Source organism: Alexandromys fortis, unplaced genomic scaffold (genome assembly GCF_014885135.2).
Source record: "Alexandromys fortis isolate MF-2015 unplaced genomic scaffold, M_Fortis_MF-2015_v1.1 scaffold_6, whole genome shotgun sequence".
Lineage (NCBI taxonomy): Eukaryota > Metazoa > Chordata > Mammalia > Rodentia > Cricetidae > Alexandromys > Alexandromys fortis.
The window spans coordinates 3,675,108-3,699,922 of NW_026067902.1; the positions used below are offsets into that span (position 1 = coordinate 3,675,108).

Genomic DNA, 24,815 nt, shown 5'->3' on the forward strand with positions numbered 1-24,815 from the left:
GTGAGAAGTCCTTGCGAGAGACAGGAAAACAGAAATCATTGATCCATGAGCATAAACTATAATGCAATGTCCCATTGCTTATTTAATTTTGTTTTTGTTCTTTTGGGTTTTGAGTTTTTGTTTGTTTGCTTGATTACTTGTTTGTTTGTTTAGTTGGTTGGTTGGTTGGTTGATTTGGTTTAAGTTTTGGTTTGATTTTTAAAGACAGAATCATATTTTTATAATCCAGGCTGAGCTTGAACATTTGGCAGGCCTCCTCCCCCAGTGTCCTAAGTGCTGGAATTATAAATATGGACCATCAATCCTGGAAACATTTTGTTGTTGCTGCTTTTGTTGTTATAGTGTTTTTATTTTTTTTATTTTAATGAAGAACCTGTTTTTCCAAGCTCTCCAAAATATTGATGAACTGTAATTCGATTCTTCTGATATTGTCACTGGATTTATTTACTTCCTGTCCCTGCAATTATTTACTTCCTGTGATAAAGTAGAATATTCTGTCATATTTGTTTAAATTAAATGGATAGCTGGCTTCAATTAAAAAGTTCAAGTTACTCCAATCAGGTATGGATTGTTTTGTAATGTCTTCATTGCATTATATTAGTTTTTTTCCCTCAACTTACCCTAAATAGAGTACTGGATCTTTTTCTTTCCAGTTTTTAGGTTTCTTACATGTACATATGCAATAATGTTTAGCAGGTTGATTAAAGTTAAAAAAATCAAGATACTTTAATAAGGAATCCTAAAATATACAATCCATCAAACAGGATACATGTTTATTTCTCATTCTTGATGCCTTGGAATATAAGGTAGATGTTCTTTACCAATGCAATTTAGAGATGTTGCTACCCCAGATTCTCTGACAGTCTTAAGATATGACTTAGAAAGGTTCTTTGAGTTGTCCCCATTTCTAAGCACTGGGAAAGAAACCTTAGTACCAAGACCAGAGCAAGCAATTCTCCTCCTTAAGAAGATGCCTAGGAACTGAGTATAAAATTTCCATCTGTCTCATTCACATAGTTAACACTAGCTGCAAGGGAAACTGGGAATTAGTTTCTGGGCAAACATATATGTGACTGAGAAGGTATTTAAAGAACAAAGGGATATAGTATCAGAGAGTTGGTTTTGTGTTACATTGATGTTTAGTCAAATAGTTCTGTTGTAATAACTGCTGCACAATGGTGACTATCAGTTGTGTCATTTCCTGTCATTTTTCTACACACAACAGGATACACTGCCAGCATGTGCCTCCCATCCCATTTGTGGGACTCTTCTCTAATAAAGCGATTTGACATTTATGGGTCAGAGCTATGTCTCAGTGCATATTTTTCTGATTTTTAAATGTTCTTTAGCCCAATATTTAGAAAGCTATGCTACAAAACATGTGGCTATTTCATTTTTTTTCCTTAGTTGTAACAATCAACCATCAAGCCTTTGGTACAAAATAATAGCTATAAAAGAAAATTGGTGGAATAATTAAAATAGCAGCAGAAAAACTCTTGGTTCCTTTGTAAAATAAGAAATGTTCTATCAGATTGAAGAAATCTGACAAGGTTCCATTGTCTAACCAAAACATTCATTCTTGTAAGTACTGTGTAGTGGAGATAGTATTATATATCTTCTGTCAAGGTGGACTTGTTGATTCTCAGTATCATAATTCACAGAAGAAATATAGAATTCTGGAGTAGATAGAAATATTTGGGTTCAATTGACTGTAGGATACCTTTGGGATCTGAAACATCTTTGTGCTCACTTCACTGCTGTGGAGAAGACGTTATAGAGTCATTAAGCCATCTGGATAAATAAAAGAAGTATTGAGACTTTACTTTGCTTCCAAACTTTGTAGACTTGGATGTGTACATGTGTATGTGTTTTTTTTACGTTTATTTTCTCAATTAGTGAGGACATGAACTTGCCACAGAACATATGTGGAAGTCAGAGGACAACTTAAGGGACTTGGTTCTCTCCTTCTGCCACGTGGTACTAGAAATTGAATTCAAGTTGTCAGTCTTGGCAGCAAGTACCCAAGCATACTGAGCCATCTCACTGATCTCTTTTCTAAGTCTTGTCCAGGAGGGGTACTCAAGCCCACTGCTTTGTATTAGCCAGTTTAGATTCTTCTCATTGTAAGGCCTTTTTGATGCATGTGACTTCTAGATCTGTTTCTGATACATTTGTAAAGTCTCTGCATAGGGTAAAGAATGAATTCATTTTACCTGGATTTCTTTTAGTCTACAGTACGCTTGTGACATTGTTAGTCATTTCTGTACAGTTCTTGCTGATTACTATGTGGGTTTCCATTGTGATAGTGTATTACAACTTAGGTGCACATTCTATTTCTTATAGGGATATGGATAATTAGAAGTTTTTAATTCTTTGGTTTGGTTATTGACATTGTATCATAGCTACAATATTTCTTTCTCCCATTTCCTCCCTTCAAACCTTCCCATTTGTTCTTCCATATTCTCCTTCATCTTTTTTATTAATGTTATTATATACATATATATATATCAAAATATTCCCAAATATAACCTGTTGAGTCCATATATTGTTACTTTTATGTATGTGTTCATGGCTGAGCCCCGTCTAATGAGCATATCTACAAAACCCCCATACCTAAGACTCAGAACACTGTAGTAGAGAGATTGGAAAGAGTGTAAGAGCCAGAGGATCAAGGACTTTGCTGTGATATTGTGTCTCCTAGTAACACCAGCAGTTACTCCTGTAAAAATCACACTATCATAGCCACCCACACATGAGCTGAAGAGGGAAGACACTAATGAACATCCCAAACTTCATGGGGAAAAGCCCACAAGGTCTCAACCCTACAAAAAGAACAACAAGCAACTGAATTAATCTGGGAACTGGAGAAGTAGCTCACTCCAATTGGTTGTTCAATACCAAAGAGTTTGGGATCCTTACAATTGAACAAGAAAAGCCAGTACACAAAGAAGTAGGTCTAGTTGGCAATAATTTGAATGCTCTTTTTATTCAGGAAGCCTATGCCTTCTACTGCAGGAGTAAATCTTTGAGTTCCTCCTCTCAGTGGTCCCTTTCTTTACTTGAGAACTAAGGAAAGGCTGATGGATATGGCCTCCAAAGTCTAACTCTTTCTTGTATTTTCAAAGGACGGACAACCTTTCTGGCTTTCATATTTTGAAATTTTAATGTTGTAGTACAATAGACCCTTTCCACTTTACATCATTCTCTAGAAACTTCCAAAAATTAAATGATAGTAATAAGGCGGAAAGAAAAAATGTATTTGGGGATTTTTCAAAAGATTTGAACCTCAAGGAGATATTATTATGCATAACAAAGACATGAAAATGAAAATGAAAATGCTGGTTACCTAACCTTTCCAGAAACTTCATATTAAATACATTTCAGACACAGCTTTAAGATTCAGAAATTACAAACTATTATTGTGGCAATATTTCTTTCCTTATTTTATCAGAGCCAAGAAGCTGCTGGCGGCAGTAGTAGTTTCTGCAAGGAACATACAGCTTCTAGAATAAAACCAAGCTGTGTGAAGTGAAGCATTGCTGTCCCAGCCAGTGGGGAGTTAGTCATTGCAGTGGTGTGATATTCAGCAACGTGTATATTTAAAGGAGAATGGTATACTGTAAAATATCATGGTAGAATTTATCTCCTAAACTATATCATAATTTTATTATCAACTTCATTGAGTCTTCTTTTGTGTATTACCACTGAACATCTGCATGATGCCTAATAATCACCATGGCTTCCACTTCATATGTGCATTTTATTTCTTGGCTTACTAAACAGAATGTAGAAACCATATGTTAAATGTCAGTGGCCTTGTACAAAAGTCCTAGGTCTGTCACCACCCAGCTGAGTGACCTTGGGCGCTGATTGCATGCTAATAATAGGCTGCTGCTTCTTTTCCTGTCAGGCTAATGGTATTTTCTAGCAACATGCTATCAGGGAGGAAACCTAGCATGTGTATTAGGCTTCCAGGGTTTCTCTCCAGTCTCATTAGTTCAACCTTGTATTAGCTCTACTCAATCGATCTGCAAACCTTGCTTGAACAGAGTTCAGCAAGAGTGTTTTAAGTGGTGAGTTTCTTCCATGCAACAATTCAGAGACACAGGCTTTTTGTACTCTGACATTTTATTGTGTCCCCTACTTTTTTTTCTGCATCACATCAATGCAAAATCCCTGCTGTGCAAGTGAACGACATCACCTTTTGATACAAACACATTTACGGCAATATTTGAGTGTGATGGGAGCTAGAAATAGCCCGACACAGTTTTCTATAATGTGTTTCACGTTGCAAAAAGGGTGCCGTGTGAGTTATACGCAGTTTGTGAAATTCATTTTCAGGTACCTTCTTGAGAGAACCGTTCTACGCAATCACTCCCATAATTAACATTGAGAATCAGGGCTTGCAACCTGTTAGCTTAGAGAAAAGCAAAAGGTGACCATAAAAATTCAGTTTCTCTTACTGCCCAATATTTTGGTTATACCGCTGCAAATATTTTTCTGAGTCCCCCAAATCATAGTAGATCCCCATTTGACCTGAAATTCTAGATACCTGCTATAAGTAACAGTTATAAAATATAAAAAAGAAAATTTCCAGAAATAAGTAGTTCGCAAGTTTTGAACCATATCCATTCTGAATATCATGATGATTGAATTTTATGCACAGTTCTGCTCCATCCCACCTGAGTACTAACCATCCCTTTGCCTACTACTATCTATGTACTGCCCACCCACTAGTCAGCATCCATCTCAGTTACCAGGCTGACAGTACAGCTGTACTTGTGTCTAAATTATGCCACTTTACTTTGTAATGGTCCCAAAACACAAGAGTACTATCTTGCCAGTTCAAATGCTCCAAAGAGAAGCCATAGTGTTTCCTTTGGATAAAAAGGTCAAAATATAAAGGAAACTAATCACAACCGAAGGTGCTCAAATCTATGGTAAGAACAAATCTTATATTTATAAAATTCGGAAGGGAAGAAAAAGGAATCCCTAAAAATTTTTCTTGTATGTCTCAAGGTATACAAGATTCAGGGATTATATGTGGTAAGTGTTGTTGCATGGAGCGAACCGTTTGTTTTTCCTGGCTGGCCATAACCAAAAAAATTACATAGAAACTGTATTAATTAAAACACTGTCCCATTAGCTCTAGCTTCTTATTGGCTAACTCTTACATCTTAATTTAACCCATTTCTATTCATCTGTATATCACCACGAGGTCATGGCCTACCAGCAAAGTTTCGGCATGTCTGACTCTGGCAGCGGCTCCTTTGCCTCTCTGACTATGCCCTTCTTTCTCCCAGCTTTCAGTCCAGTCCTCCCTGCCTCCCTAAGTTTTGCCCTATCAACAGGCCAAGGCAGTTTCTTTATTCATTAGTGGTATTCACAGCACACAGAGGGGACTCCCACATCAAAGTGTGTATGTGTTGGTTTTGGGGAGGTCACTGAAAATGAAAGGGTTCTGTATTAACCGTAGTTTCAGACATCTGCTTGGCATAGTCTCATTGTGGTCTCCCTAAGTTATTCCAGAGTTTGGACACTAGGAAACCCTGGAAGAGAGAATGCTCCTCTGCCACTAATGCCTCAGAGAAAACGGGTTCCTCTCAGTATGACTCTTAAATTGTTTTGTGACTTTTCTGTATTGTCTAGTCATAGTGAGCATGCAAGAGTGCCTCTTATTCTCAAGGGTTACAGTATCCCAGGGTATATGTAAAACTGCGGGCAACAAGGAAGCTTCCATTTTGAGCTGCACCGTGACACTAATCCTGCTGATATGGGGTCAGTCCATGACTGAAGAGCTTCACTCCAGTGATGTGACTTCCTGTTCTATCTCTGTCCTCATCTTTCTCTGGCCTCTTGGTAGTGAGTTCCCCATCTCACTTACTGTCTGCAGAACCCACCTGGTACAGGCGGGCATCATCTCATATGGATCTCTTCCTCCAAACCCTCCATTATTTTATTCCTACTGCCTTGAAATATTTCCCAGATTAATGTCTTGGAGATATCAGCTTAAATATATATATAGCTTAAATTTTCTATTCTATTGCCCTGTCCTAGCACTCACTAGCCCCCATCCAGCTTTTATTTTCTTTCCAGGCATTTTCATAGCAATTGTCCACAGCAATTCACTTAGTGACTGTTTTTTCACCCCTTACTTGAAAAGGAGGGCATTTTTCATCTACTGCACATACTTGCTTTGTCATATTTTTCTTCAGCACCTTGGAGAGTACCTATAATTTAGAATTTAGGTAGCACCCAGTAAAAAGTCTTTGGAAGAAAGAATGGTTAGAAGGTGGGGGAAAGACAAGGAAAAAAGGAAAGGAGATTAAAATAATCTGCTGCAAAATTTAGCTTAGAATGCAAATCACATTTCAGTTGCATACAGTCAGACTGCTGTATAATTCCTGTGCAACTGCTCTGTTTTGTTATGTGGCTCTGAAAAACTTTAACGTTCTGGTTACCTTTGTCCTCCTGTTGCAGTGAGTTCTTCTGCAGTTTGAGAATCTCAGAAGGCAGTTTTTAAATGAAAATCTGAAAAATTAAATAAAGCTTTTAAAACAGAAATGGGCTGTGAGTGTCGCAGGGAGTTCGAATCAGAACTAGAGTACACATGTCATACCTATCCTTCTCTTCCCTTTTACTACACCTTTCCATTGTTAGATGCATATAGGAGGAATGGGACCAGATGAGAATTCCACACTATGGCATGGTTTCTCATGTATGGGAATTTAATTTTGCAGGTAACATATCAGAACTACAGTTTCTAATTGTCCAGATAAATGGATACACACTGAAATATTCCAATGATTCAATTTTGGAGTTTCTTATTGTTGTTCTTGTTTAATTGAAATTTTAGATATCAATCCCAGTCACCACTCTCTCCCCTCCTCCCACTTCCTTTCTTCCTGCTCCACCCCCCATTCACTCCTCAGAGAGGGTACATCTTCCCATGGGACCATGGAGAGTCAACAAAGTCTAGCACATTGCTTTGAGGCAGGACCAAGGCCCTCCCCACTATACCTAGGCTGAGCAAGGTATCCCTCCAAAGAGAATGAGAAAAAAAAGAAGAAGAAGCAAAAAACAGTTCAAGCAATGGGGATAAATCCTGGTCCCACTGCCAGTGGCCCCACAGACTGCCCCAGCCATACAAGTGTCACCCACATTCAGAGAGCCTAGTTTGGTCCTATGCTGGTTCCTCTGTTCTTAGTCCAGAGTCAGTGAGTCCCATTAGCTCAGGTAAGCTGTTTCAACGGGGATCCCCATCATGGTATTGACGCCTTTGCTCATATTATTGCTCCTCTCTCTCTCTTTGACCAGACTTTGGGAGCTCAGTCCAGTGATCATGAGGAAAAAGGATGGTCAAGATGGGGAAAGAACAAAGAGGGAGAACAAGGAAAGAGATAGCTTAATCAAGGGAGCCATTATGAGGTCAACAAGAAACCTGGCACTAGGGAAATTCCCTGGAGTCCACAAAGATGATTCCAGCTAAGAGCCTAAGCAATAGTGGAGAGGGTTCCTGAACTGGCTTTCCCCTGCAATGACCTTAATTGTCATAGAACCTTCTTCATCCAGCACCTGATGGAAGCAGATGCCGAAATTTATGTTTTTGAAAAGGCTGAAAATTCTTTTTCTGACCTTGAATTACAACTTTGTAGTATTTAACTCAAGAAGCTGCTTTCTTTATAGTCATAGGAGTAAAATCCATTCTAATTTTGCCAAATCTTCAACAAGTTTTTCATACCAAATGACCTGCTTTTTAAATATATACAATCAGAGGTTTTAGGAGTGGGCAGCTTGCTGAACTTTCAATAACTTTAAGCAAGTACTCAACACTGTGAAGTCTTTTAGAAAAATGGTAGCAGTTCTAATTATTTTTAGAAACATCACAGAATCGTTGACATTGTCCCTACAGGGCTTTAGTCTCACCAGGAGATGGAACAAGCACATGACCTACAGTTGGAAAAAAAGAAAAATTAGGCCAGTGTTTCTGTGACCCTGTGACCAATCCTTAAAAGGCCAAAATGAGGTTATATAAGGTTCTTTAGCTCAATGTGAAAGGCATGATCAGCAATGTTACACTTGATAGTTTGAAATCAGCCACACAATATTTGCACCCTAGAAATTGCCAGATGTTGTAAAAAAGACATGCTTGTTTTCTGCCCAGAACCAGCTGTTACACATTCACTAGAAAGTGGGTGTCATTTATTACTGTATATTGGCACCATGGTCCTGAAATCTTCACTTTTTTATACAATGTATTTTTCTTGTCCTTCCATTTAAGAAGTGCACTCATTTATTTATCCACTGAATCTGGAGTCTGGTGAGATTTGGGGAATACATTGGTTATAGAATTTAAAATTTAAAGGAACCAATTTGAATGCCTTTGCCAATCCAAGGTCCCAAAGGGCTTTACTTCCAATCCCTGTGATTGCTGTGCCACACTGTGAGAACAAGTTGATGATATCTTACAAATGAGAATCCATCTGATCTTCCAGGCCCATCACTTTCCAGGCCACTCAACACCTAACTACCGAATGTATGCTTATGTATGCTTAAGCACCGCCAGAAACAGGAGAGCCACTAATAACAGATTCAAACTGCGTTCCGAATCACAGTGTACGGACATCCAGTAGATCTTTCACCTCCATAATACTTTATTATTTTTTCTTGTAGTAAAATCTAATAATTCCTGAATGGTAATTCTACGCCAGGCAGTATTTAACCATGATTGATTTGTTAACTATTTCAATAATCTTTTGGTAAAGACACTATTAACTTCAATTTATTGATAAGATTCTAAGAAGGTAAGAGATTAAATTGCCCTTCTGAGTGGCAGACTTGGTGGGACAAAACTAAACAGAATGAAAACAAAACTAGTTTTAGTTCCAGTGTGGTTTATGTCTTCGTCCCCTTTACTCTTCAAAGTCCCACTTGGCACTGCTTTGTTTACCATATCTGTCACACTACAAGTCACCAATAAATATGTATGAATTAGGTAAAACATATGAGGAGAAGTTTTTAGGACCTAGGTTCTGTCTTCTCTGTCCCTCGCAAGCTTGATGATCCAGCAAGTTCCTGAAAATCAGATTCCAGTGCACACCTGTTCTCTGCTGCTGGCTTCCCCCTGTGGACCTCCACCTCATTAAAACCCTCAGAGCATGCAGAAATGGAGTTAAAATAGGTTTGGGGACAGCAAGGTGTGCAGTAAGTTGACTATAATCAATAGTAAGATACTAGGGAGCTCTACTTGGCACTACCTGTGTACTAATTGGTACACAGTGCTAATTGGCACTCAGAAGACAGGAAAGTTCAAGGCCATCCTGGGCTATATAGCAAGACCCTTTAACAAAGACAAAAGCAAACTATTTTTAACTCACTATATGTTCCAAAATCACTAAAATCCAATTTCAAATGTTTCCATTAAAAAAATGAGAGCTATAGTATAAGAGATATGGATAACTAGTCTGATTTATTCCTGTCAAGTTATGTGTGTATATGTTTTTTCAACACATCACATTATCCTGCATGAATGTATATTATGATTTGCCAATTAAAATTAACATTTAAAAAAGTTATGACCCAATCTAGTTAAAGTACAGGTTGACTTCATCAAAATAGCAAATATTTTGCCGTCGTAAATACTGAACAAATATTTATTGATCACCTGCCATGTGTTAGGCCCAGACCAAGTGGAATCAACTAAGCAGATTAATGGCTTGTCAGTGAAGACCCGCTTTACTTTCTGCCAGAACGAAAGTTATCTAAGCTTCCTAAAAATTAATCTGCTAACATTAGAAAAACAATGACCCATGTGTTACCATAGGCTGATTTGTATCCTTTCAGAATTCACATTTAAGGAATTCCTGGCCACAAAAAGCTTAAAATGAAACTCTGTTTGAGTAAGAAAGTCTATAAATGATACTCAGCTTTAAATGAAGCCATTAGTGTTGGTCATAATCCAAGATGCCCGGTGTTCCTCTAAGAAAAGGAAACTAGGACACTAGCATGTGCAGAGGGAGTCTGAGGTGACAGCGCAGAAGGAAGCCAGCCATCTACACACCGAGGAAAAGAGACCTTGGAAGACATCGACTCTGCTAACACTTCCATCATGGATTGTCAGTTCTCCCACACCTGTGAAGAGAAAACATTGTGTGTGAAGAACCCAGCCTGTGTGCTTTCTGATGTTGGTCCTACCAACTGCTAAACACGTTTCTTGTCTCACTGTTTCCAGAGCTTGTCAGAGGAAATGTTTGCATATATACTACACTGGTCTGTGCACAAGTCTCACTGGGATGTTGAGTTTTGGAGCAAAATAAACCATAAATATTAATAAAAACAATCAATATATGGGTTACAGTATCTTCCATTTTATAAAATACCATAGAGATTTAATAAAACAAGAACTGGTGATATGTCTGTTGGCATAAGAAAATAGACAATATTTACCAGATCTTAGTTAAATAACACACACACAAGCAAACCCTACATAGTGTACATAGTACAGTCACATTTACATATGAAAATAAAATTTGTCATCAGGAACAGAAAAAATAAGCAGAAAACCATCCAGGCTGGAAGCTATAAAGGAACAGTGTAGTGACGTATTTTGAATAATTGTTCTGCATGCTAGTGTATTGCTTATCCTATCCATAGCCAGTGTGGGTTACTTTTGTAACTTGAAACAATGTTTCTGCAGTACAATAACTATACAAGTTGCTACAGAGCGATGGTTCTCAACCTTTGGGTCATGACCCTTTAGGCCAACCTTTATCTCCAAAAGGTATTTCCATTATGGCTCATAATAGTAGCAAAATTAAAGATATGAAGTATCAAGGAAATAATTTTATGGTTGGAGTCACCACAACATGAGGAGTATATTAAAAGATGACAACATTCAGTTGAGAACCACTACTTTAGAGGAACACAGGTGATATTCTTAGTTTAAAAGAGGCTTCTCTGAGGAAGTAGCAATTGGTCTAAAAACAGAAGAGGTACTCTTTTGAGAGTGGAGATGATATGGTAGGGACTCGGTTGGGATGCAGAAACTGGGGGATGGGGAGGCTTTAAGATAAAGAAGATTTCTGAAGGAAAGAAGGGATTTCTCGAGGTATAAATGTGCTGAAACATGAGTTTGGTTTGTTCATAGGTCAACAAAAATCAACAGAAAAGTTTTAGAAGAAAGAGGCACAAATTTATATTTTAGAAAGACTTGTTCCCCTGCAGAGTGGAGTCATCCTTTGGAAGGATACAAGTTGATTTGAAGAGAAACTTAGCTAGATGGGTTTGTAGCAACCCATGCAATGATGGTAACATGAGTGGTGTGGAGAGAGTTGAGGGTATAGGGGGTGAAATAAACCCACTGTCACCTGTAAATGCAATAGGCTACATTGTGCATGGGAGTTGAGGCTTCTGGCATCCCACAAAGGGGAGTGTTCCCTTGTAAAGGGGCATTTCAGTTGCTATTGCTGTGATTAACATGCTGAAACCAGATAATAATGAAATAGATTATCCCAATAAGCCCAATGTACTCACAAGAACTCCCAAGATTAGCGAGTTGAACAGAAGAAGGTTATGTGAAATATGGAAGGACAGTGAGAGAGATGTTCAATACTACTATCTTTGAATATTGAATTAAGACCAAAAAGCTAAAGAAATCAAGTTACTTCTAAAAACTTGAAATGGAGCAAAAATGGATTCATCCCTTAAGTGTCCATGAAGGAACATGGCATTACCAAAACCTTGATTTCACCCAGTAAGATTTATATCAAACTTTTAACATTCAGAGATGTTAGGTTACAGCGACTAAGCTGCTAAGTGTGTTCAAGTGTTACAGCAGCAAGAAGAGACTAGTACAGTGGTGGTTCTAAAAGACGTGCAGACTGAAGTTGGCGATTATTTATTGCACAATAAGAGGAAGGAAAGTCTGGGTGTGTTTTCAGAGCCGGTTTCAGAAATCTGATGCACAGTGTATCAGAGGAACTAGCTACAGAAAGTGAGCAGATGGAGCCAGTGGGAAGAACAAGAGCTAAGTGTCGGAGATGCTGAGTGCCAAAAATAGGAAGAATCCAAAAAGGGATCTGGAAACACCCACCTGAAACTCAGAAGAAAATTCTAGACTATCTCCATAGTTATGATCTTCAGTGTTAGGAGGAAAGAAACTCAGAGTAAGGCCATGGTGAAATAGCAGCTTTCAATTCTAACATTGACTAGATAATTCTAAAGATATTTTTGGATGTCTACTATGTTGATACTGCTTTGAAACACATGATAATCACATCTCAATATTGTGGTATCACTATGACAGTATGGAAACGATCAGAATTTAAATGAATTCTCCTCAAAGCATGCCTTTTGTCAGTCCTGGATCATGGAGAGTGAGAAGATGAGATGGATGGATGAAAGTTGGTGAGAGTAATTAGGTTAAACCTGAAAGGTGCTACAATGTTGAGAACTTACATGGTGTAGAGTTGGACAAATGGATGTGCCAAACACAACTGTGTGTGCCCATTAGAGAACTGGGGGAGATTCAGAAAGCTTAAATGAGAAGGAATAAGCAAATAGGATCCCCATTTGATGACCAGAGCAAACGTCAAAAGGGTTCTCTCAAGTAGAAAAGGACACTTGAGATACAAGGAGTCGGCTGTGAAGACTGAGTTCACATCCAAAGAATGAACTTAAACAAGGTGATCCACAAAGAAAAAGGGGCCTCTAGCTATTGAAAGGATGGGTATTAGGTGGATTAGGACTCAAGTCTGAGAAGCGGCAGCAAGAAAACAGGGCAGGATCCCAAGCGACTGTATAGGCTATGTAATAGAAATGGAAATAAGATATAAGAATAACTATTTTCCTCAGCCAGAATTTGAGCAGTTTTTCTTTCTCTGTCATTGGAGAAGTATTTAGAAAGGATAGCAACTGTTCTGTATACACCAAAGCTTAAAAGGAAAGGAAGCAAGGAAGAGGAAAAATTGTATTACTAACACCCTGCACATAGACACATTCTCCATAGAAAACAACTGAATTTTGAGATTATAAAATGAACTCATATGAGCTTTTAAACCACTGAATCCCATATTAAATTTTCCCTAAAAGTAGAATAGCTAAAGTCTGGGTGTATATTTTTTCTTGTTCCTAATTCTCTGATGAATCTATAACTACAAGGAGGTCTGTGGTTGGCGCCTTCCCCTCTGCCATATATTTTTTGAATCAAGCATTTTTCTTCCAACAGTGGCAGGCCAAGCCGTTAAGCACACATTATCTGGACACAGGTAGATATTTATAAAGTACTTAAATACCCATTATTACATTTACCACATTCTTCATGATAGATATGAGACTAAGAATAGAAAATTCTCTTGATGAGGAGAGTTGGTGAGAAATGACTGTCTCCAAAAAATGCATTAAAGGAACACCTTTTAAATTTTGTGCTCTATTTTTTCTGTCTCTAGTGTCTGTATGGCTAGATTTTTTTCTTTCTTTATCAGTTCTCTGAGAGCTTCATAAAATGTCATATTCACCTACACCTCCCTACTCTTCTCAGATTAAACCCCCTTCTCTATTTACTCAGTGTTGCAACTCTTTTCTTTAAAAAACAATCAAAAACCTAACATAAAAAAATTTAAAAAAAAAAACCTAACATGTCCAATTTGTACTATCCTTATCTTCTAGGTTACATGGCCATCCGCTAAAGTGTGGTCAACCTACCAGGGCTCCCTTAGAGAAACCTGGCTCCCTCTCTGCCAGCAGCCATTGATTGCCAGTGGCTCCTCATGTGATCGTGCATTGTGCTTACCCCCTCTTTTCACACTCAAATTTTTGGCTGGCTCTGTCCTGTGCAGATCTTGTGCTGGCTGTCACAACTGCTGTGAGTTCCTATGTACAACTGCCCTGTTGATTCCAGAAAATAACATTCCCTTACAGACATCCAACACCGCTGGCTCTTACAATCATCCACCTCTCTCTTCTTCTATGATCCCTGAGCTTTGGGAAAAGAAGTGTGATATAGATGTCCCCTTCATGGCTAAATATTCTCCAGTCACTTTGGTGTATCTTGTAGGTATCTGTGTTAATTACCATCTACTTCAAAAAAAAAGCTTCTCTGCTGAGGGATGAGAGGCGCATTAATCTACGGATACAAAGATAATTAAGTAGGAGTTGGTTTTAAACTATGTCCATTTAGCAGATTTCCCCCCAGGACCTATAACATTCTAGACACGGGTTCTTGGCCTCAATAATGGTGCCAGTTATGGTTTTCAAGCTTGTGGGGACAGGTCCACAAGAAGAAAGTAGTTGGTTACTCTCCTGGAGTCTATGACACTACAGTACCAGGGGCATGTCTTGCCATGCTAGAAATTAATGAATTTCCCAGAGTACACAGCTGGGTAAGGTTGATGACTGCCTTTTTCTTCCATTAGCATGCATAACATCTTTCAGTACTTTAAAGGCTATCCAGTAAAGATGAAGCTTCCAGATTAGTAGCAGTTTTGTTCTCCTACATCCTATGACTCAGATGTGTGGTATCTTCAGTAATAGTGTCTACCCATCAAGTTCAGAACTAAAACCAAGAGTCATGACATCAGCCTGCAGTGTTTGGAGGCCTATGGGAATTCACTGATCAACAACTCCAGAAGAGGTAACCCATTCCTGGCACTAGATTTTGTTTATTAGTCTGTGGTTTCTAGTAGGGGCATTGCCACCATATTATAAGACAATGCTATTTAAACTCTTTATTTTTCTACGTATATAAAATTCTTGCATGTTTCCTCTCACTTACGGATATTAACTTTGAAACTTCATAAATGTGTACTTCATTTGAGAAACCTAAGAGATCCAAAAGTTAGAAAGTGCCCATTGTGGGGGGAAGCTTTTAAGGAGGTGTAAATTGCAGTTGCATAGAGGATTAAATGGGATTAATGAGACAGGAAAGGTTAGATTGGGTCAAGGATGAGAGGGTAAAAAAGGGGAATAAGGGAAGGGATAATTAACACTGAAGACCTTTGGAAAGTTGTGAGACATTTTAATGGTCCACTGTTGTCATTAGCTTCTCACTTTAGTCATAGGGCTTGAAACCATATCACTAATTAGTTGTCAGAGGTAGAGTTAAAGGTCAACTCTACTCATCCAATATTCTTTGAGATGCTGATGGAGACATGAACAAAAGATTGTCTAATAGCTTGAACTCATCTCTCCCCATCTTGTCTTGCCCAGCCTCATCTGTAATACGGCTCTTGTCAAATAACTACTTCATTCTATGCATGTCTGAATTCCTAGCACATATCTGTCCCCTCTCTACTCTTATTGCTATTAATATAAAATGTGTGTGAAATGGGGTTCACCATATTAATTGCTTTTAGACACACTGTTCATTGAGATTTAGTACCTAAACATTGTTTACAGACATCATTACCATAGTTATCTTCAAATGTTTCTGTAGGCTTGTCAGAATCAAAGCTATCTAGGTCAGATCCAGTCTCCTGTCCGTCTCTTTTGATGCCTGACAGCAGCCAACTGAGATTATTATGTCATTCATTTTTCAAAGCACACAGTCTAAGATGTAGACAAGTAGTTTGCCCTGAGGTGCAGAATTGGCAGGTGTTAAAGAACTTGGGTTGAGGTTCGAGCAAACAGTTCCAGTTTTCAACCTCAATGATACAGCAGGCATTCAGTGAGTAATCGGGGTATCTGGGGGGAAATGGTATTATTCAATAAATTTGTTTTAATGTTTGCTTTTTTTTAGATAATTTCATGAAGAAAAAAGTTTCATAAAATAACATCTTGCTTTTTTTATACTCATCAAACTTTAAGTCCCACTCTAGGGTCAGGAATCCAGGTACCAAACAACTGAAAATAGTTTAAAATAGTCGTAGAGTAATACACACAAGAGGTGGGGGACGCTGAACGGCTAATAGATCGGTTGTGTCTTGTGTGAACATAGCACACCACTAGCAAGCTCTGAACCCATGCTCTGGACCCAACAAGGAAGTCAAGTTCTCAACCAATGTAGTTCTCAAGGACAGCAGCTTTTGAACTCTGTCCATGTCAACTCAGAACCATCCAGAGCAGTCCTGGAAAACTCTGTCTACTTTGCAACCATGAAGATCAATCTTGTTTTCATAAACATTAATCCAAAGAACAGATTTTTAAATGGTTTTACAATACTCTAATGTAAAATTCCTAAGTATTAGTTTTAAGTTGACTTTAAAATACCTCAACAAAAAATATATAGTTCATAAAGTATACAAAATATAAGAATTACTGACCCACTCTCAAACAATTTGTAGTTCTTTCTGATTTACCATGACATTTCTTCAGGTTTTATCAGGTCATTTTCCCGAGTTTTTGCACACACACACACACACACACAAACACACACAAACACACACACAACTTTAAAGGGTTAGAGGGAGTTCCATGGTATCCCATGATGTAAGGCCCAGATCGTTTGCATCTCAAATAATAAACTGGACAAGATACAAAGTAGTGTCAGTGAAATATAAACTTACTAACAGTGAGATCAAAAGGATAGCACATGACTCAGAAATCACATGACTCAGGATACTCACGTTCTTTCTTGGGTTTTCTTATATGTCTAAACAGAAAGAAGTCAATTCCCAGGGGCAGCCATGGGATGGATCTTTGCCTTGACTAACATATGAGCTGTTATACAACTTTAGATGATTTTCCTGTTAATAGGCAATACATTCTCTAATTTTAAGCATATGTAAATCTTATTATACACATGCCTGAGATTTTTGCATAAATGTAAATCCCATCATACACACGCATGAGTAAGCATGAATTTTTCCTCGATTGTTATCTTCAAAGACAGATTTGCCTTCACTGTGCTTGTACCCAGTACTCTTTAGGTCAGCCTTGTGTGTCGCTCCTCCCTTCAAGAAGTAGAGGAGTGCTCTATTATATTGTCCTGTGAATGGCCCCCATAAACTTATGTGTATGAATACTTGGAGCTAGCACTATTAGGAGGTGTGGCCTTGTTAGAGTAGATGTGGCCTTGGTGGAGGGAGTGCATCACTGTGAGGAAAGGCTTTGAGGTCTCATACGCTCAAGCTACACCCAGTGTGGACACAAGTCCCTTTTGTTGCCTGCAGATCAAGATATAGAACTCTCAGCTCCTTCTCCAGCACCATGTCTGTCTGGAGGCAACCTTGTTTCCTGCCATAATGATAATGCTCTAAATCTCTGAAATTGTTTTCTTTTATAAGAGCTTCTGTGATCATGGTATCTCTTCACAGCAATAAAATTACTAAGACAGTAGATCTGTATTATAAATAATACTTTTTAAGGACTTCTATCCTTTAATTCTCTGCTATTGGCATACGAACTTAACTTATTCAATCTGTTAATCTCACCTACTTTCCTAAAATATTTTATCCCTATTTTGTTCGTGTCAGTAAAGGCCCACTTTTTCCATGATTCTCACAGGTGGGGGTATTTCAGTTTTTGCCTTTTTCAAAGATTATTTTCTTAAGCTTTTTATTTATTTATTTATTTATCAAAGATTTCTGCCTCCTCCCCTCCACTGCCTCCCATATCCCTCCCCCTCCCCCAATCAAGTCCCCCTCCCTCATCAGCCCAAAGAGCAGTCCATGTTCCTTGCCTTGTGGGAAGTCCAAGGACCTCCCACCTCCTTCCAGGTCTAGTAAGGTGAGCATCCAAACTGCCTAGGCTCCTATTAAAAAAAAAAAAACTCCCTTGTTTTTCAAAACACTTCATCTTCCAATGTGATCTGCATTTTGTTGTTTTTTCATCTCTCAAATCATGAACTCTAGTTTTATTTGGGAGAGTCCTTCTCCCTCTGCCTATGGATCCCAGGCATAAACCATATATATATTTGTTAGTTTTGCCCAAATGTCATTTCAAGTGAACATAGTTTAATACAGAGGACAATGAAGTGCTTTGCAGTCAATAGCAATGCTTCAGAGGCAGGTGTGAAGTGAGGAAGACTTGATTTTGCCACCTCTTAACCAGATCACTTAGACAAATCAAGTTACTTGTAAGCCTTGTGACATGCCTGTAAAAGGAAGCTAGTATGTAACAGAATTATCAGAAGCAAGCACATGTGTTCCTGAGTTTGCCTCATACTAAGGAATATGTGGCTCTTCATAGTTATCAGTATTGTGTTGTTTTCAAAGGGATGCTTTCAGTGCCTTCTGAAAATCTGGAGTCAGCTCTTTTAGAAAAGAGAACTCTGTTCTCAAAGAAATTTCTGCGATTTGGAGTCACCATGAAAACAAGCCTCTGGGCATGTCTATAAGGGAGTTTCTATCATGAAGGGGTTCTGTCAAAAGATATTTTTTAGAATCTAATGAGGTGATTATTTGGAGTTTTTTCTTTCAGTTTGTTCATATAGTGGATTACATTAACAAATTTTCATACGTTGAACCATCCGTGCATCTCTGCGATGAAGCCTACGTGACCATGGTGAATGATTATTTTTTGATGTATTCTTAGATCCAGTTTGCCAGTATTTTATTGGGTATTTGTGCATCTTTGTTGAATCTTTGTGTGGTTTGGGTATTAGAGTAACTGTAGCTTCATAAAAGGAGTATGGCAATGTTCCTTCTGTTTCCATTGTGTGGAACAACTTTAGGAGTATTGGTCTTAGCTCTTCTTTGAAATTCTGGTAGAATTCTGTGCTGAAATCATCTGGCCCTGGGCTTTTTTGATTAGGAGACTTCTAAAGACTGCTTCTATTTTTTAAGAGTTATAGGTCTATTTAAATTGTTTATCTGATCTTGATTTAATTTTAATATGTGATACCTATCCAGAAAATTGTCCATTTCTTGCAAATTTTCCAATTTTGTGGAGCACAGACTGAGTTAACTCAGATGGAAGTAGCCACCTTAGATATGAAAGCCCCATTCCATGAGTGAGGGTCCCACGCTGAATAAAACAGCAATGAGCCAAGCACCAGCGTTCAACTCTTTGTTTTTTGACTGTAGACACAAAATGAGCAGCTGCCTGCAGGTGGTGCTGGCATGGTTTTCTTGCTACGATATACTGTGGTCTGGAACTGGGAGCCAACAGAACCCTTCCTTCCTTAACTTCTTTTTGTCAGGGTATTTTCTAGATCAACAAGAAAAGTAACAAATACACCCACCAGACATATTTTCATGTCCTTACTGGATGTCCCTCTGTTGCCTGGTGCTAAGGAACACTGGGATACTGTCTCCATCTTCCACCTGGATGAAAGCAGCAATGGACACATTCACTATGCATCTCTACGATTCTATTTCTGATTCAGTAAAATGAGAATTTCACTAAGATATTGCTTTAGAATTTAGAACTGATTTTTTTCTTCAATTTCCTTTTGCATTTCTTATTCTGTGGCTCTTCACTGTTATTGTTGGTTTGTTTTGTCTTTTCTTGATTTGTTTTAATGGTTGATTAGTTGGTTGGTTGATTTGGAAACACATTCTCACTCTGTAGAGCACTATGTTTTCAAGCCTGTGATAATCCACCTTCCTGAGTGCTGCGACTTCAGGCATATGCTATCATGCACAACTGTTTCCTGTTAAAACTTACCTTCCCATTCAAGCAGATCTGTGATTTAATACCATTTAAATAATGACATATAGGATCACACAATACTGCAGACTTAAATTAATTCAACCACAGGTTTGCTCTTCACCATTCCTAGGTACATTGTTAATTCATTTATATTTTCTTTTTATATGCACTCACTTGAAGGGCATAGAGGTCTCTGGAAAAATTCACAAATAAAAAGGAAATAACAAGACATTTCTGTTCTAATTCTAAAAAATGTTTGTTCTAGCATTTTCATTGTTTGTCCAGGTATGAACATGTGCAAACAAACTCTTCCCAGATGACGTTTCCTTTTTAAAAATTATGAAAGCGAAAATCTATTAAAATGTCAAGTTGACTCAGCCAATGAATGCTCAAATTATATTCCGGATGTGTTCTATGTTCAGCAAATAAAGCCAAAAGGTGATTTATAGAGTGGCTAATTTGTAATTTTCTTCAACTAAAAATGCTCCAAGGAGTCAACTGCCCAGGTCATGGCATCACAATTAAGACTCTTTTACATTGAGGCAGTTGTGTGATGGCTGATGTAGCTGCCCAGATTGGACTTTGCTGTTTGAAACTTCAGACCAACAAAAAATTTAAAAGTACAGGAAGATGCTAGGCAGGAGGTGATAGGTGTTTCTTATAGCTTTTCTCTATGTAACAATTGGCTTCCAAAAATAAGGTCCAAAGTATTTGTGTCCTAATTTGATAGGATAGAAACTGAGGGTGCAGCTCATCTATCTGGGTAGATTTCCTGCTGATGGGCTGTTCCATACAAAGAGCTACAGATCCAATAAGCAGCTCTGGTGCTTGTGATTAGCTAGGGTTGGCCAACATGACAATGGCTATGTGCTACAATAGGATAGCGCGACTTTTTTCCTTATGTGGACCTCAGGTTCTGAGAGTATTGGGAAGGTAAGCAGCAATGGCTCAGCATGTTACATGCTTGCATTCTATCATTTTTTGTCGTACCAGATGACAGCAAATTATATATCAACATCTGGAGTCAGTGTGAGAGAGGCCTTAGGCTCTGCTGTCCCTGCAACAAACTTTCTCTCCTGGTCCCTTCACTTTCTTACACTTCTGGTTTCATTGCCCAAGTTTTAAGATCATCAGACCTGTGTTTATTAACCCCCATAGTGTGTGTGTATGTGTGTGTGTGTGTGTTGTATATTATATATTCAAGTGTTTAAAGAATTTCCTTTTCTTATTTTTTGTTTCGCCCTTTTTTTTAGACATGGTCTTACTCTGTAAATCAGAATGAGCAAGAACTTACTACATGGCCCAGAATAACCTTAAATTTGGGGTATTCTTTTTACCTCAGCCTGCCAAGTGTGTTGTTACAGGCATGAAAATGAGACCCAGATAAACAATTTCTTTTAAATATTTTCAAGGTCAAAAAAATCAGCAAAGTATTTGAGTTGTTACCATCTTTTATTGATATCCAGATTACTCTAAAATAGAACTCATAAAGGATAGCTGGCTTCTTTTCTATGTTCTTCACATCTTTTTCTTGTGATAAAACACCTGGGAAGATCCCTTTGAAAGAAGAAAGGTTTATTTTGGCTCACAGGCTACGAGAGTTCAGTCCATGCTTACAAAGTCCCACACTACTGAACCTAGAATGAGAAGAAACATAACATGTGTGCCAAGAAGAAAGGACCAGGGTCAGAGTCAAAAAAAAGCCCATCAGCCGGGCGGTGGTGGCGCTCGCCTTTAATCCCAGCACTCAGGAGGCAGAGGCAGGCGGATCTCTGTGAGTTCGAGGCTAGCCTGGTCTACAAGAGCTAGTTCCAGGACAGGAACCAAAAAGCTACCTTTGGAAACCCTGTCTCCAAAACAATTTAAAAAAAAAAAAAGCCCATCAAAGACTTCTATGGCTCAGCAGGTCCCATTTCCAAACAACCCTGTTCAGCACCAACATGAGCTAATCACCTCTCAATAGCACCACCCTCTGGGAGCCAAGTTTTCAATACTTGAGCCTTTGGGAACATTTCAGAGCCAAACCTTCACAGATGAGAGGGCATTGAGACTTTGCAAAATTGGATGTCTGTAACAGAATGTTTATACAAGCAGAAGATGAGGTAAGGACTTGAGCGAGCTGGAAGGCAGAAGAAAGACTTCCTAAAATACAACAATAAACAGTGACAAGAGGGAAGAGAGGTTAATCAATGAAGAAGAAAAGTAAAATTGGGCAAAGGGAGAAAGTGAGAGACGATAGTAATACTAAAAAAAAAAAAACTCTGGCCTCCTGAGCTGTCATCACTGGAATTATCTGAATTAGTGCCTGAAACATAACAGCATCCTACTAAAACCAGGTTGAGATACCCATCACCAATAAACCAATCAAAATAACAAGTAACAATGGCAATGGGTTTTTGATCCTACTGCACCTATTGGTTTTGTGGGAGCCTAGGCAGTTTGGATGCTCACCTTACTAGACCTGGATGGAGGTGGGTGGTCCTTGGACTTCCCACAGGGCAGGGAACCCTGATTGCTCTTTGGGCTGACTAGGGAGGGGGACTTGATTGGGGGAGGGGGAGGGAAAGGGGAGGCGGCGGTGGGGAAGAGACAGAAATCTTTAATTAATTAATAAAGAAATAAATAAATTAAAAAAATAACAAGCAATGATGAAAAAGCAGAAAAAGAATATTTAGTCTATATTGCCACATTAGAATGAAGAACTGAGAGATCCAGTGACCCCCAAAGTTTGCCTTCCAGGGTTGGTATAAGGTCAGGTTTAAATACAGGCCAAGGTGTGGTCCTGCTATCATTACTGTGTGCACCACTATCCAGTCCCCCCTGCAAGTGCTCCAACATGTTTTCAGCACTTTGTGAAATCACAAACTCCCCTCTGGTCATAACCAGGTGTCAGCCTTTTTCTTCTCCCAGGATGGGGTTTCTGGGGCACAAATATCTTCAATCCTGCCAGAATAGTTATGCAGTGAGGTAAGGAAGGATTCCCAAAGAAAGAAAAGTAAATGGTTTAAGAAAAAAATATTATTACCACCTTTTATAAACCCACAGCTATATGTAGAAGGATTCCCAAAGTGGCATTGTTTAGCCTACTCACAGATAACTACCCCCAGTCAAAAGCACACACCTATAATATGGCACTCACCTGTGACCCAGTATTCAAAGCTGGGTGGCATCACAGGCTACCAGAACCATGAAGCACAGGGTCACCATTTACTGAAGTTAATGCTTACAGGGCCTTCTTTGATCAGGTGATTTTCTAAGTATTTAATATTTATTTCTGTCTATAATAATTGATTTATGTGCAAAGTAACTATTAGCTCATTTTTCATGTTGGTATATATGCGATTTTGTCACATATGTGTTTTAGATTTTGACTGCATACCAGACTTAGAGGTGCTTCTGCTTGAGAATTGATCATCTTTTGCTTCAGTAATGTTTATATGACAAACAAGTTGGAGACATAACACTTCATGTGTTACATCCGTACAACTGACAGCTGTGATCTAACAATGGTTCCGTTGGGATTGGCTGGTCTTGACTCCAGGTTGGGCTATTTCTGCTTCATATATCTCCTCTTCTAAAACTGAGGATTAGGAAGTATAATCTACCTAAGGAAACTTCATGGCAAGTACGTTGGGGTCGGATCACACAGATCCTCCAAACACCTTCACCCCAGACTGGTTTATTGTCGAAATCATTAATATATTAGTATTAGTATATATTATACTAATATAAACTATACTATAATATTATACTATAGTATAATATTAGTATAGGTCACATGAGCCAAATTCAATATCAATGGGACAAGCAACTGCAATCCACAGGGATCATTCAAGACAAGAACAAAGATTTAGAATGAAATTACCTAATCTATACAGTCTAAAAATCTAACTTTTATCTTTTGAAATTAGTATTGTGAGAAATAACTAAGATGATGTAATTAAAAAAAACAATTTTTAAAAAATGTCTTATCTTCTGGTGACAAAATATAATAAAATGCCTATTTTCTTTTTGCATCTCACAGGTTTTTACATCATGTTTGGGAAGAAAAAGAAAAAGATTGAAATATCTGGCCCATCCAACTTCGAACACAGGGTTCATACTGGGTTTGACCCACAGGAGCAGAAATTTACTGGCCTTCCCCAGCAGTGGCACAGCCTGCTAGCAGACACGGCCAACAGGCCGAAGCCCATGGTGGATCCGTCATGCATCACACCTATCCAGCTGGCTCCCATGAAGGTATGCAAGGACTCCGTCTTCAGGTTGACTTCTGAACCATGATCTGGTCTGGTTTAGTGTATCCTCTTTATAATCGCTCATATATTAGCCATCGTAGTCTTCATATTGGAGCACATAAAAAGGAAATGTTGCCTTCAAATACTGATTATTATAAAAGTGAGGTATAAAATTAAACTATAAAATGAATTTTTATTTCTGTCAATAATATTTCTTTCCTCTGATAATATCAACAATAGCCCCAATCAACTATTTTGCTGGAGGACATATTTCTGTGGTACTCTGTTTACTCTCAAAGTAGTTATACTTTCTATTATAAAAGATGTAATGATAACAGATTTCAATAGCAATAAATCATATTTGTAAATATATGCATATACTCACATATATGTATCCATCTGTATTATTTCTATTATAAATATGTGTATCTTCAAATTCACCTTCACAGCCTAAGAAAAAACTAACTCAAATATTAGTAAATAATTTCAGCCATGAATAGGCTATAATTCACCTGAACCAACAGCTGGTAGGTTTTTTAACAAAGAATGTCGATCCTTTCCCTTTGTTACAGCCCAGAAATCATTCTAACTGATACAACAAGATGCAGAGACACAAATACAGGTTATCACACCTTCCACCTCACAGGAGCCATCAACACATCTTAATGTTTCATTTCTATTTCTTTTTAATTGTGAATTAGTATAGTAGCAAAAATTCTAAATATTTTGATATATTTAAGTTTTATATAACTATCATGATGTCACACTATGTAACTATCCTTGAATTTCCTTTTTTACTTAAGATTGAGATAAAAATTTTGATTCATACAAAGTACTTGAATTTAGTTTAAATTGTAACTTTTATAACTTACTCATTTTTCTAGAGAAGCATGCTACAAAATATTGCTATAATAAATAAAATTATCATGAAAATATGAGTACTTGATTTTCATAGTGCAGTCTGAGAACCTTAGGTTGTCAAACTATTCTCATAGTAATGGAGAGTCATTTGTCACTTTTGTTACTTACGGAGGATACAGGAGGCTTTTCCTG

At 38.1% G+C, this 24,815-nt stretch overlaps 1 protein-coding gene across 2 annotated transcripts in view; it reads left to right on the plus strand.

Moving 5' to 3' along the window:
• The window catches only part of Pak5 (p21 (RAC1) activated kinase 5), a 248,319-nt gene that overhangs the window by 143,628 nt on the left and 79,876 nt on the right, over positions 1 to 24,815 (plus strand). For both annotated transcript variants that reach the window (XM_050134486.1, XM_050134485.1), the window contains exon 3: positions 23,552 to 23,766. In XM_050134486.1, the coding sequence (XP_049990443.1) occupies positions 23,563 to 23,766 (204 nt within the window). In that variant the 5' untranslated portion in view covers positions 23,552 to 23,562. The remainder of the gene's footprint in view (positions 1 to 23,551; positions 23,767 to 24,815) is intronic.